The sequence below is a fragment of the Callorhinus ursinus genome, unplaced genomic scaffold (genome assembly GCF_003265705.2).
Source record: "Callorhinus ursinus isolate GAN/ISIS: 27379988/994484 unplaced genomic scaffold, GSC_fseal_2.0 scaffold34, whole genome shotgun sequence".
NCBI lineage: Eukaryota > Metazoa > Chordata > Mammalia > Carnivora > Otariidae > Callorhinus > Callorhinus ursinus.
In genome coordinates this window covers 6,217,840-6,231,549 of record NW_027397096.1, presented here as the reverse complement: position 1 = coordinate 6,231,549, position 13,710 = coordinate 6,217,840, and the positions used below count along the sequence as shown (strand labels likewise).

At 55.8% G+C, this 13,710-nt stretch overlaps 1 protein-coding gene across 2 annotated transcripts in view; it reads right to left on the bottom strand.

Annotated features, from left to right (window-relative positions):
- The window catches only part of RHBDL3 (rhomboid like 3), a 49,142-nt gene extending 39,127 nt beyond the window's left edge, over positions 1 to 10,015 (bottom strand). The window contains exons 1-2 of one of the 2 annotated variants that reach the window (XM_025851477.2): positions 9,839 to 10,015; positions 8,289 to 8,312 (exon numbers count right to left, since the gene is read on the bottom strand). In XM_025851477.2, coding sequence (XP_025707262.1) covers positions 8,289 to 8,312; positions 9,839 to 9,949 — 135 coding nt within the window. In that variant the 5' untranslated portion in view covers positions 9,950 to 10,015. The remainder of the gene's footprint in view (positions 1 to 8,288; positions 8,313 to 9,838) is intronic. The other variant, XM_025851478.2, reaches the window with a different exon arrangement.
- Between the last annotated feature and the right edge of the window lie 3,695 nt (positions 10,016 to 13,710).

Sequence of the window (13,710 nt, the reverse complement as noted above, 5' to 3'; positions counted from 1 at the left end):
TGCCCCGGAGAGGCTGAAGAATCAGGGACTGGCCTAAAGGAAAGGCTGGGCTGAGCTCACAGAGAACAGCCCTGCGGGAGCCGGGATCTGCCTGCTCAGCACCCAGGACAGCGGCGCCACGTTCCCCCGCCCCCTCCCGCCGCCAGCCAGGGAGCCAGGCCAAGCTTCAGAGTTTACCCAGCAGCAGTGAAGCATAAGAAAAAGAAGAAAGGAACACACGTATTTTATATCTATTACGTGTGTATGAATTGGACAAACTGCATTTCCAGGACAATTGCACGTCTGATCCCTGTTTCCAACACTCGAACTCCTTTCCTGTCCCAGGCCGACCCTCTCCCTCTCCTGGATGTAGAGAGGCCCAGGATCTCAGTGAAGGGTGTGAGTACCTTTAAGGACCCCGAAGGAAGCACGTGGAGTGCCATCCTGGTGGAGACCTCTCCAGTCCAGAAGGTCGGGACCTGGGATCTAAGGAAGGCTCCCATCCCTGACCCCAGTGTCCTCTCTCTGTCCTCCAAGACAGAAGGAGCCCTGGGAAGTGACCACATGGCATGCATGCAGGGGGTGAGGCAAAGCACAGGCAGTTGCCCCTCTCCAATTTGGGGATGGTTAGCAAGCCTCATCTGCTGGGTCCTTGCATCATTACCCGGCTTCTGAACAGAAATGAATTAACGAGGCTACCCAGGGGCTTAGGGCTCAGCAGTGCTGTCCCCACCCAACAGCCAGAGCCCACCAGGGAACTCTGGCCCATTATGGATATTTACTGCCCCATAAATCAGGTCCAGGCCTGCAGCTGCTGAGGTCAGGAGGTGAGGTTATGGGAATAGCAGCCTTCTCTTCCAGTTCTCCTTCCTCGCAAATGAGGATGCTAATTCTCCCCATAGAGAAAACCACCTCACGCCAGTCCCCTGATTCTGAAATACTGATTTTTCACAAATATCTTATTATTTTTATTCTCACACCAACCCTAGAGTGAGTGTGATTAGTCCCGTTTAACAGATATGGAAACTGAGGTTCAGAGACAGACAGTTTGCCCAGAGACCCTTTCAGTGAGTGGAGCAAGGCACCATCTGGCTTGCTCAAACTGGAGCTGGAGTGGATTTTCAAACCTCGAAGCCTCCCTGGGCAGAAGAGAGACCAGTTCCTGAAAAACAGGTTCTGACCCTCCTGTCCTTGGGTCTCCCCACATGGAGGCATGAGGGACCCTTGTGCTCCCCCTGGAATTTGGCCAGGCCAAGGCCTCGGACAGCTGGAGAAGCTTCTGTGATTCTAGGATTCCCAGCTGTATTATTTCTGTTCTTTCAGCAACCATGGGAGGGGTCTGGGGGGAGGCAGTTCATCCCTCTCAGGAGGTTTCTCCCTTAAGCCCCAAGACGGGCTCCTGAGCATCCTTGCTCCCCATAAGTCAAACAGCTGAACCCGGCTCTGAGGTTGGCAGGCTGGTTAGGGAGCTAGGACGCCCTTCCCTCAGCAGAGAAGTGGGCATCCTGGCCTGATTCCAGGCTGAGTCGCTGGATAATGGGCATGTTTCCAGAAACCACCCAACTCTCTCAACACCTGGGCTGGAGGGGAAGAGCTCCCAGACCACCCACCCCCATGCAGGAAGCTGGGGTTAGGAGGGCAGTGAGGGGTGGGGGCCAGCTCCCCTTCTGGAGGAAGGAGCTGGCCCCTTCCTCCAGGCTTTGTCTCTTTCCAGCCTCAGAGCCTCTTGGAAGACGTTGCTTCTCCTTTTCTCAGAGCCCCCCAAAGAAGGCCTTGGAGACTCTGAGAGGGCAGCTGGGGGCTGTGACTCAGAGGCAGGTCCCTTGGGTCCCCAAGGAGCAGAAGCACTGCCCGGGCTGACTCATCCAGGCACAACCATCACAGCTGCCTGGGGACCAAAGCTGAGTCATAGCCACAAAGGCAGGCATCCAGGCCCGGGGGGCAGCCACCGGCAGGGAGGGGTGGGGTTGGGTGCAAGCAGGGGGCAGGGGGCTGACACCTGCCCCATCCCTCCCTTCAGCCTAAACCCATTTCCTCCCACTGCTTCTCTTGGAAGCCACCGAAGGGTCCCTTGTTCCCCAGAAATGAATGGGCTGGGAGATCCAGGGAGGAGGGGAATGGGAGCCGGGCAGGTAGGATAAACGGTCACCAAACACTTTCACCTCCTGGGGGCCCTCCACCCTGTTTCAGAAGCCACCTGAAGCCGTGTGGACAAAGACACACAGCCCCTTCTGCAGAGGACCCTTATTTGCTTTGGGTCTCTGGGCAAGCCTTTCCCCTTTGGGCCTCAGTGTCCTCCTCTGTAAAGAGGGGATAGCACCACTCACCTCACAGGGTTGCTGAAAGATCAAAATGAGAGGAGGACCTGTGTGCATGCAGTAGGCACTCAATAGTTGCTCCCTCAAAGAAATATTTACCGACTCCAACCTGCAATTTGCTTCAGAAAAGCTGGCGGGACAGAGGTGGTGGCTACCCCAGTTGTTCACACTCAAGATACACATACAGCACAGAAGAGTGCCCTGTTCTCCCGGGAGGCCACCAGGAACTGCCCAACGGGACACCAGGCAGATGATCTCAGAGGGCCGCTGACCTCTGCTTCCGCGCTGGCAAAAGGAGCAGATCGGACAAGGTGCTTCCACCAACCTTCTCCTAACCTATGGTCCTTGAGGTGGGAGCAGCCCCAGAGGGGCCGGCGTGAGTGAGGCAGCCCCACCCAGTCAGGGCCTGCGTGGGGAGGAGACGCTTTGACCCAAGACGACACACACAGGGCTGCAGTCTGACGTGTCGTCTGCTTGAATGCATGTGTGCCCGTTATGCGGCAGGCAGCATGCAATCTCAGGTCCCTGGGCCCCACCGCTCAACTGCCACCAAATGTAGTTCTGTGAGAGGTGAGGGATAAAAAGGGTTAACTCAGCACGGCTGCCAAGGTCACTGGGGCAGGAGCAGGATAGGAAAGCTCGCTTTGTGGTGGAGGCCCGCTTTGTGGTGGAGGCCCGTCCACAGCTTCAAGCGCCCTGGAGGCCACCTGATAAGGGGCTGGAGGTGCAGAGCCTGAGCAAGGGCTCCAGTCAAACCCGTGGCTTTGTCCTTCTCTGGGAACCTCTTTCTGCTGGCTAATCGTGTGTTCTGGGGGCCGCCATCAATGCCCTGTCTCCGGGGCAGGTGTTTTCTCTGTGGCCCCTTGCTAATCCATTCGGTGGCCCCATTTGAACCCCCTTTCAGCTCCCAGAACTTAAGCCAGCTTGCGGGAGAACTGCAAACGAGGACGGCTTCAGGGTCAGGCCAAGGGAAGACCCCAGGCTGGAGAGAAGGGGGCCGAGCAGGGGAGACACTTGGGGAAAGCCAGCAGGAAAATCCTCCGGGCTCAGAAGTGGCTCTCTTTCCAGGAACCTGGATTGGGCAGGAGCTGGTTTAGAGAGGCCGCTGATTTCCCTGTGGGGGCCTGGATCTCAGAAGCAACCCTGTGCGTCTTTCCAGCAAATTCTGATTCCCAGTTAAGAGACAGCTGTTGAATGTCCACTGGATATCAGACATTGTAAAGAATCTCCACTCTCATTTAATTCCTACTATTGTTCCTGGAGTTCAAGATCACTGTCCTTGTTTTACAAATGAGGAAATCGAGGCTCAGAGAGCTAATGCCACTTGGCCCCTGTGACAAAGGCATAAGGCCTGAAGCCAGGTCCATCTGACTCCAAATCCAGGCTTTTGTATCTAGCAGGTCGTTCAGTTGCTCTGCGTGCTGGTTGTAGCACGTTTATAATGTCAGTGGTGGGACAGCCACAACTTGTCTGCTCTCCTTCTGGGAGATTAGCAAAGTTGGGGCTCTTATGGGGGCCTGAGAAATGCATGTTCCCAGTGGAAGTGGGGGAGAAAACCCAAATTACTTCCAATCCTTCCTTTTCCTTCTCACTCATCTGAGCTCAAAAGCAACTGTGCTTTGTTGACTCAACAGATTTCTGCTCCACACTTTTGCTCATTAAACATTTGCAGATCTTGAAGATAGATCCTGAAGGTATTTTAAGGGTGAACCTGGAAATGACTTTCCCACCCTGGAAGCCCTTTAGGGGTTAAGTGCATTCGGGTCCAGTATCTGCCATTGCCCTGCTCTTTGACCTTGGATCCCTGACGGCACCTCCCTAGAGTTCGGGAAGGGACTGAGACTGTCTAAACATAACCTGAAAAAGAGGAGCCTATGGAACAACATAAAGCAAGAAGTGAAGGGCACATTACCTGCACAAAATTACAAACATCAGCGAGATAGATGAGACATAAAGAATAAACTGGCCCCCCACATATAAAAGTTTATCAAGTGATAAAATTTTCTAAACACATTAAAGGAAGAGTTTCTTGGGGCGCCTGGGTGGCTCAGTTGGTTAAGTGTCTGCCTTCGGCTCAGGTCATGATCTCAGGGTCCCGGGATCGAGTCCCGCATCGCGCTCCCTGCTCAGCTGGGAGTCTGCTTCTCCCTCTCCCTGTCCCTCTGCCCTTCCCCCCTGCTTGTGCCCGTGCACTTTCTCTCCCTCTCAAATAAATAAATAAAATCTTAAAAAAAAATAAAGGAAGTGTTTCTTACTAAGTGCTGGCATAACTGGATAGAAACAAGGTCAGGATGGAGTAAAGGGCTGGATGATTTCTTTAGTCACAGAAACTACAGTAGGAAATAGAAGTGCATATTTATAAGATCTAAAGAGGGATGAAGACTGGAGCGCTTGGCAGGCTCAGTCGGAAGAGCATGCGACTCTTGGTCTCAGGGTTGTGAGTTTGAACCCCACGTGGGGTGTAGAAACTGCTTAAATAAATAAATAAACTTTAAAAAAAATAAAGAGGGATGAAGACCGTCTCAGGTCTAAAGCAATAGAAGGAATCATGATGGAAAAGCTCAAAAGATTCAACTACAGAAAAGACATTTTGTAAGATGCTACACTATGACGACAGATTGGTATTTACGTAACTTTAAAATCTAATATTTAGGAAAACCGTTTAGATCCCAGGCGCATGAAAAGATAATTCCCTCAAGCAGAAGTGGAAATAAGAAACAAAACATATGATGGACCGTCTAGGGGTTGAAGTGATGACCTCCTGGTTTCCCGCCTACTATAACTTCCAGGACCCACGGGGAAGAAGTCAGGGATGGGGTAAGGAGGGCTGGCCTGCTACTCTCCTGCTTGAGCAGGCCAGCCAAATTCCCAGAATATGGGGGAGGGGAGACTCCAAGGGACTGGGGTCACCTATTTTCTTCACTTCCAACTCCCACAAAAGGCATCCTGACCAATTATTTGAGGGATGACCACACAGGACCAACAGGCCAAGGTCGTGCCTTCTAGTTCTTGGGGTTTAATTAGCTTCATGCTGGGTCAAAGCCACTCCATGTGCTAAAGAACCAGACAGCACAGAGGGAACTGGTGCAATGCCAAATATCCCTAAAACCAGGGGGAGAAGTCCCAGCAGGTCCCAGTTCGAAACTGGGTCATCGTTGGTGTTCCCTTGCCCGAGAAAGGAAAGGAGGACCAACTTTGGCCAGCTTCTCATCCCATCAACCTCTGGAAGGTGAACATATCAGTTTGCAGAGACTCCAACAGGTGTCATGAACCCCCCATTGACCACAGTTTGACTGGTCAGGGCTGCCCATTTCTGGATAAGGTGGTTTGGGGGGGGGCTGCCTCAACCTCCACTGAAATGCTCTTTCCTAAGTGCACCAAGGTCCACAATCCTCAAGTCCTACCGTTAAGCAGGCCCACAGGAAAGGCAAGGGGAAAAACCCTTCCGAATTCTGAATAACCTTCGCATCCTGAAGTTGCACACCCCTCTGTGAAACTTCATAGCATTTCTCCAGTTAGCACCACTGGGGAATGGTCCAGGGGCAGCTTCACAAAGTAGGGGCAAGGAACACAGAAGTCAAGGCCTGCTCAGGAGCAGCTCTCCTTAAACACAAATCACCCACAGGAAGGAAGGCAACAGAAATGGGCACTTTTTTTTTTATAGATTTTTTCTATAAAAAATTTTTCTATAAAAAATTTTATTATTTTAGGGGTGCCTGGGTGGCTCAGTCGGTTAAGTGGCTGCCTTTGGCTGGGGTCATGGTCCCAGGGTCCTGGGATCAAGCCCCGCATCGGGGTCCTTGCTCAGCGGGAAGCCTGCTTCTCCCTCTGCCTGCCGCTCCCCCTGCTTGTGCAAGCTCGCTCTCTCTCTCTCTGACAAATAAATTCTTAAAAAAAAAAAAAAAGATTTATTATTTTAGAGGGAGTGGGACAAACAGACTCCTCACTGAGCAGAGCCAGACGTGGGGCTCGATCCCATGACCCCAAGATCATGACCTCAGCCAAAACCAAGAGTCAGATGCTTAACCGACTGCACCCCCCACCTCAGGTGCCCCCAGAAATGGGCTTCTAACACCACGTGATAGATGGGGAATAGGCATAAGGCAGAACTTACTGTGAGAAAAAAATGGTTTGCCTGGAGTACTTTGGGAGTTTCTTTCCTAGAATTAATTTTGTCTGTCTAGCATGGTTTCCGGGTGGGCCTTCCCAGAAGCAGGGGGATGCTCCCTGTGACACGAGGGACCTCCCTCTGGTGGGAGAAAATGGATTTCACACCACCCTCGAATATTAGTTGCTACACATTCTCTCTGCTCTCCACACACACTCTCCTCTCTCTGCTCCAAATTCTTCCTACTGTTTTCCTCCATTCACCGAAATAGTCCCTTTTAAAATGTAAACATACACAGAAAATTAATCAAATGAGGAAGACAGACACAGAGGGAAAAAGAATGATACACTTTGTTCTAGGTTCTGATTCTAAATCTGGCAGGAGGTGTGAAGGGCTGACAGCTTGCTGGTCGTGGTGTCGGTGGCAGCAGGAGGCCCCTCCTGCCTCAGGGCGGCCGCTGTGCTCCCAGGAACTGGAGGGAGAGTGGGTGGCGAGTGGGAGCAGAGGGAGAGATGCGCCACCCCGCTGGGACGGGAGCCGGTGGATGCTCCCCAAACCATAGCCAGGCCTCATTCTAATGTGCGGGATGCCCACAAGCACCCCTCAACCTCTGCCTACCACGACTTTCCTGCTGTAATTCCAGGTCTCGGTCCCACTCGGGCACCTGCATTTGGTGGGTTCTTTGCATTGAACTGGTCTGTCACCAAAGCTGTCATTTTTGCTAACACCCCACTCCCCACCCTGACTTTCCCTTTTTCCTTCCAGGTTCAGAATCCCAAAGTTATCTATGCATTTCACTCATCTACGTGGGTCCAGTGAGATCTTCCAATTCCCCCCATTGCCACGTCCCCCTTCCTTTCCATTCTTGCCATCCTCCATGTTCATTCACTGCAGCAGGTCCCTGCCTACTTTCTCTCATGCCTGCCATCCACCTTACTTCCTTCCCACTAGCACACCAGACCTTTCCAAAGCATTGCTTGGATCCCTGCTGAAAAAACTTTCAAAGGCTTTCCCTGCCTACAACAGGATAAGGTCTGGTCCAAGCTAGCTTCATCTCCTCGTCCAACCCAACAGGTTCCCTCTGGCCCAACCAGACTGGGCTCTTAAAGTTGCACAAACTTCATGGCACAATCATGCCTACTGCAGGACCAGAGTGCTCACCAGTCTCCCTGCGATGGACCATCACTTGCCTCCTCTCCTCTGCATCCGGGAATGGAGACAGAGAGGGAAATACACAAAAGCTCTCAACACTGGTACTAAGCAACGAAGACACTGTTTCCTTGCTGAAGGTCAAATGTCCATCAAGAGATTCCAAAGTTGGCATTCCCAACTCCATTCCCCACACCTAGACGCTAGGAGTTGCAAACAATCACATACTATTTCCCATAACTCTCTCATCCCTGCCGCAAAGTTAGAGTCAGCTTTCAAAAGAGCCCATACTGTGAGTCACCCTCCAAGGACAGCAGAGAGTTGACTTCAGTGGTGGCCACGGATCTTTGAAGGTGGAGGTAAAAAAGGAGAGAGGATATTAATCTGAGCCCTCCCCCCACCTCCTCAGTCCCGACTGCAATCCCCCCCACCCATCCCCGCATATAGGGAATGTCCCAGGCTTTTGATACCTATTGTGCAATTTCTACATGGTATTTAGAAGGCAGAGTTGGGAGGAGGAGGGAGCGAAGGATCTCTCAGGCGAGCCCACCGCCTACTCCTGAAACCTGGAGAGCAGTGGAGAGCACTGTCGATCAGTCTCGGAGATGCACTAAGCCACGCCCCCACCACACGTCACCGTCTCAGGAGTGCAGAGCTAGGGAAGCCCACGCAAGCAGGGAGACTGATTGTGGGGAGGGCTGGAAGGAAGTGGGGGGATTTAACTGCTCACATACCTGATCAAACAGGACTTTCCAGTGCTGGTAGAGAGGGAGGCCATGCAGAAGAGGAGGAAGAGGAGAGAGAGAAAGAAACACATACTTATCACCAAGGACTCTCTAGCCCCTGATATTTCTGACATAGCTTCCCAGCTGCTGCCCAGACTCAGGAACCCGCCACAAGACACCAGGGGAAACCTGGGAGGAGCTCCCTAAATGAGTCTGCACTAAGCAAATACAGGGAACTCAGGTTGGGTGGGGGGGGGGTTGTCCCTCTCTTGGAGTCCGGCGGGAAGACGGATACGCTGAACAAGGGTGATTCTCAGCAATTACTAAATAAAGGCATCCAACTCTATCCAAGGGCCTCTAATAACTTCTGCCTAAAGCTCATTTCCATGTCTACTCCCACACCTGGGAACCCACCCTGCTGCAACAGTCTCCACCTGCTGGGGGTCAGAGACCCCCCCCACCCCCACTCAGGAAAACTCAGCCCTGAATAAACACTAACGGTTGCCTGCAGTTTGGGAGGAGGGGGTCTCCGGAATCCACTGAAATCTAAACAGTCTCTCCAAGGCTGAATCTAAGTTCTGAGTACACGAGCCTGGTGAGTACAGGGCTTGGGAGCCAGAAGCAGGTGAGAGGTTTAACCAAGGGAGCCAAAGGGGAGGGAAGAGGTTAAGCTCTCCTGGGGCACATTCCCTGGTAGGTTACCCGTCCTGGCTTCTCCCTTTCCCTACCCTGAGAGAGGGCTAGGGCAGGGCAGAATGTCTCTCCAGTTTTTCACCTCTATATGCAGGTTAACCCCAGGAGGGAGCAGCTTAAGAAACCCCAGTTCCCAGGACTCCCCAGTGCCCGCTCCGCCGATGGCTCGCCGGACCAGAGGGAAGGAGAGACTCCAGCAGCAGATGGCAGGGAAGCCCTCTGGGGCAGCCCCTCCCCATCCTCGCCCGGGGGACCGTCGCTGGCATCGACTCGGTCTGGGACTCCTGGGCTCTCTTCTGGAAGCGACACCGCTCCCAGCACTCCGCCTCTCCCTCCTCCGGCCGGGTTCAGGGACCCGGGCCGGCTTGAATTTCAGTGTGGCGACAGGGCAGGTGCCGGGAGGGAGCTAATCCGGAAGCAAAGAAGGGGGTCCCCAGAGCGGTCGGCGCGGCCGGGTTCCGGGGACTCCGCGGCGCCCGCTCCTTCCCCGGGCTCAGAGAGCCCGCAGGTCGCGAGTGGGAGGGGAGGGGTAGTCACGGCTGTGACGCGGCCGCCTCTGCGGGAAAACGCCGTGTCCCGGCCACTGCACCAGCCGCGGGGAGGGGGCTCCCGCGGCCGACCGGTCCCCAGCGCAGCGGCGGGGCTGCGTCCCGCAGGGAAGCCGCGGAGCCCGAGCGGGGGATGGCGCGCGCGCGTTTGGGGGAGACCGGTCCCTCCGCCCCCTCCCGCCCGCGGGGACCCGGCCAATCCGGGGCGCTCCCGCGTCACCTTGAAACCTCGAAGTTGCCCCGCGGGGGCGAGACGGGGGCAGCTCCCCAGTTAGTGCCCCCCAGAAAGTTTGCCCGGGCGGGGGAGGGGGCACTCACGTCTTCCGGCGCCGCCGGCGGCCGCTCCTCGGCCTCGGGTTCCAGCTCCTCGATGCGCTCCGCCTCGGCGCAGGCGGCCACTGCGGGGCCCGGGCTGGGGTGCTCGCCCATGCCGACGCGGGGTCCAGGGCCCGCGGGCGGCTGCGGGGCTCGTCCCGGGGCGCCGGGCTAACTTTGCGCCGCGCCGGCCGCGCAGCTCCGAGGGTTCTGTGCGCGCCGCGCCGCCTCCGCGCCAGCCCAGCCGCCCGCGCCCGCCCCCATGGCCCCGGCCCCCGCGCCGCCGCCGCCTCGCCGCCGCGCCGCCCCGGGACGCCCGGCCCCTCGCCGCCAAACTTCTCCGCGCTCGCCGCCCCGCCGGCCTCCGCCTGCGCCCCGGCCCCCACGCCCGGCTCCGAGGCGAGGGCGCCCTTGGGCCGGCCCCGGCCACCGCGGCTCCCCGCGCTCCCTTCCCGCTTCCCGCGGCCCCCGCTCTGCGCCGGAGTCTCCTCCTCCCCGCGGACTCCTCGGGGGCGGCGCGCGGGCGGGGGCGGGGCTGCTCCCGGGGACCGCCGTCCCCCGCCCCCGGGCGCCACCACCAGAGCCAAATCGGTCAGAGCGGCGCGGCCCCGGGCGCAGAGCCGCGGCGGGGTTGGCGGGGAAGGGGCTGCACCGCCCGGGGCGGGGGGGTGGGGGGGAGGCGGGCTGCGGAGGGGAGCGCTGCGCTGTCCCTGGTCCCGTTACCGCCAGCCCCCACGCCGGGCCCGGGTTGGTCTCGGGGCCAGGGTGGGGTGCAGTGCCCACTCCCCGAGACCCACCGGGTTAACGTTCACTTGGAGGCTGCCGATGCGTGAAGGAGGCAGGGGCGAGGCTTTCCCTAAGTTGGCAACGTCGGGGTTAACTGGGAGTGAATTGGGGGCGGGATGCTGGGAGGACAGGATCCTGAGCACCCTTCTATCTCTCTTCCCTTGCCTTGGGTCTCAGATTCTGGGAGGTCCAGATACGCCCAGTAATTCAGGGATGGGAGAAGTCAGATAGGGGCGGTCGGGACCCCAAATCCTAAATCTTGCCCCCCCCCCAAGAGAGCTATGTGACCGTGCCCTGGCTTCATCTGACCAGGTTGACAGAGGCAAGCCCAGAGAGGTGCCCCAACTGGGAGAAGGGAGGAAAAGAAACTAAAGCAGGTAGTACTGAAGTTAGACCAGAGGCAGAGAGGATCTTATAAAAAATGGGTGTTGTTTCCCTGCGGGAAAGCCCTCCCAGGAGATTGTCTCCCAGAAGCAGAGGCTCTGCCTGCCAGCTGGTCCAGTGGTCGGCTGGGACAAATGCTACCTCTCCCAAGAGGCCCAGGGACTCAGTCCTGGCCAGTCAGTACGCTTCTAGTCCTCCTCCCAACACCCAACACCCACCCACTCACTGGTCTTTGCTCCTCTCTCTCTCCCCCCCGTCAGAAAGGGAGACTCTTAGGGCGCCCGGGTGGCTCAGTCAGTTAAACGTCTGCCTTCGGCTCGGGTCGTGATCCCGGGGTCCTGGGATCGAGCCCCACATCGACTCCCTGCTCCGCGGGGAGTCTGCTTCTCCCTCTCCCACTCCCCCTGCTTGTGTTCCCTCTCTTGCTGTGTCTCTCTCTGTCAAATAAATAAATAAAATCCTTAAAAAAAAAAAAAAAAAAGAAAGAAAGGGAGACTTTTCCAACAGTGAAAGTTGGCAATTAATGCTCTCATCATTATAAAGCAGACACACAACCCTGGCCCCGGGATCCAACCTGTGACCATCTCACCCGACAATGACTATTCATTCCCCTTAAACACAGAGGAGGAAATTAACTCCGTTCTAATTAGGTGAATTTGCTACAGACACCAATTTTCATCTCGGTTTCAGAAAGTGTGATCATTTCAACTATTTTTGTTTCTCACCACCCTCCCCCATCCCTACTCTACTAACAAGTCAAGATCCTGCCAAGATTTCCTTGTAAATAAAACTGTCTGCATAGGGTGTGATTTTGAAAACAGGCTTCAGGGGGACAGAAGAGGGGCCTGCTTCTTTGTGGAAAGATGCCCCATCTGGAAGGACAAAAGGAAGCATGGGGCCCTGAGGTCAGTATCACTGCCTCCTCCCCACCCTCCCGGTATCATTGACTTGACCTGTCTTGGTGCTGGCTGTGGGAGACTCAGACCTCTGGGACTGGACCAGTCGCCCAGGAAGCCTGGGGTGGGGTGAGGGGAGGAAGGGCCAGAGAGGCGTCAGCCACTCTGCCGTGACGCCCAGCAGCCCTGGGCGGTGTTCTGACCCCAGCTGCCCTTTGGTTTCTTTAGCCCAGTGCATCTCTTATCAACAGTCCAACTCTGTCACCCCGTCGGGTAGAAGGAACCCCAGCAGGCTCAGTTCTCTGAACACTGAGCTCCTACTGAGTGCGGGTGACAGAGCTTTGGGAATACAGAGATAAACAGGATCCAGATCCTGCCCTCCAGAAGCTGTTCAGCTGGACACAGCCCGGGAAGTGCAGGGGGCATAGAAACCCAAAGGACAGGGTTCTTGAGGGTCCAAGGCTTCACAAAGGGTATGCCCCCAGAACCAGGCAAAGTGAGAAACCTGAAGGGAAGGCATTTTAGGCAGAGGGAACAGCACAGGCAGAGGCCGGGCATGGGAAACGGTATGGTATGGCAGGGAGCTACGAGCAACCCGGCATGGCTGCCCATGGGAGCAGGCTGCTTCCCGTGAAGAGCTCGGCCTGCAAGCGACGGTTTGAAGGGCTGTGAGTTTCCTGAGAAAGGAGCTTCAACTTTACCGAATGCCAATGGGGAGGCCTCGAAGGACTGTGAGCAGCAGAGTAATATTTAAAAATATCCTTCTGGGGGCACGCGGGTGGCTCAGTTGGTTAGGTACCTGGCTCTTGATTGTGGCTCAGGTCATGATATCCAGCCCCATGTTGCTTAAGATTCTCTTTCCCTCTCTTTCTGCTCCTCCCCCACTCTAGCGCATGCACTCTCTCTGTCTCTCTCAACTGTAAATATAAAAAGATCCTTCCAGGGGCACCTGGGTGGCACAATCAGTTGAGCAACCAACTCTTGGTTTGGGCTCAGGTCATGATCTCAGGGTCCCTGGATCAGCCCCGTGTTGGCCTCTGCGCTCAGCTGGGAATCTGCTTAATATTCTCCCTCCCCCTCTGCGCCTCCCCGCTGCGTGCTCACTCTTGCGCTCTCTCTCTCTTGCTCTCGCTCTCTCTCAAATAAATAAATAAATCTTAAAAAAAAAAAATCCTTCAGCTGCAATATGGAAAATCGACAGGAGGAGGTTGGCTTGAGCAAAGGAAGATGGGAGATGCCATCCAAGGAAGAGGTCGTGAGCTCAGCAGCAATTAGGGGAGAGGGAGGATCCGAGAAGTCTCCAGGAGGACACCTTGTTTCTCCGTCTGCCCTAGGAACGTTCCACCCGCACCAAAAGTATCCTAGGAAAGAATTCCCAACCGCTCACCGAAGCTTCCTTTCAGGAGACTGCTTCCCTTTCCCTGGCCCTCGCTGGAAGGAGAATGGCCATCTGGCCTTATCCAACCTCCTCCGTGAACCTCCGTTAGCCTTCAGGGTAGCCTCCGCCTCACCAGCCAGCCTGTTTCACCCCTCGGACCCAGGCAATCAGCAGCTCAGGACACCGTGCCCCCCAGCAGGCAGTGGGACCCCTCTGGGGGATGGGAGTGGCCAAGGCTGTCTGGAAGCTTTTGGGCCACTCCAGACTAGGATGACCTGAGGACTGGCACATTCAGGGCCACACTGGGGACAGAGGAGGGAATGGGCATTGGTGCCTGCTCACTTTCACGGAGTGGCTGCCGTGGGTCAGGCACTTGTTAGACAACTGTACACGGGCCCCGTCCTCAGAGAACCCTTGGTCTGCTGGGCGGT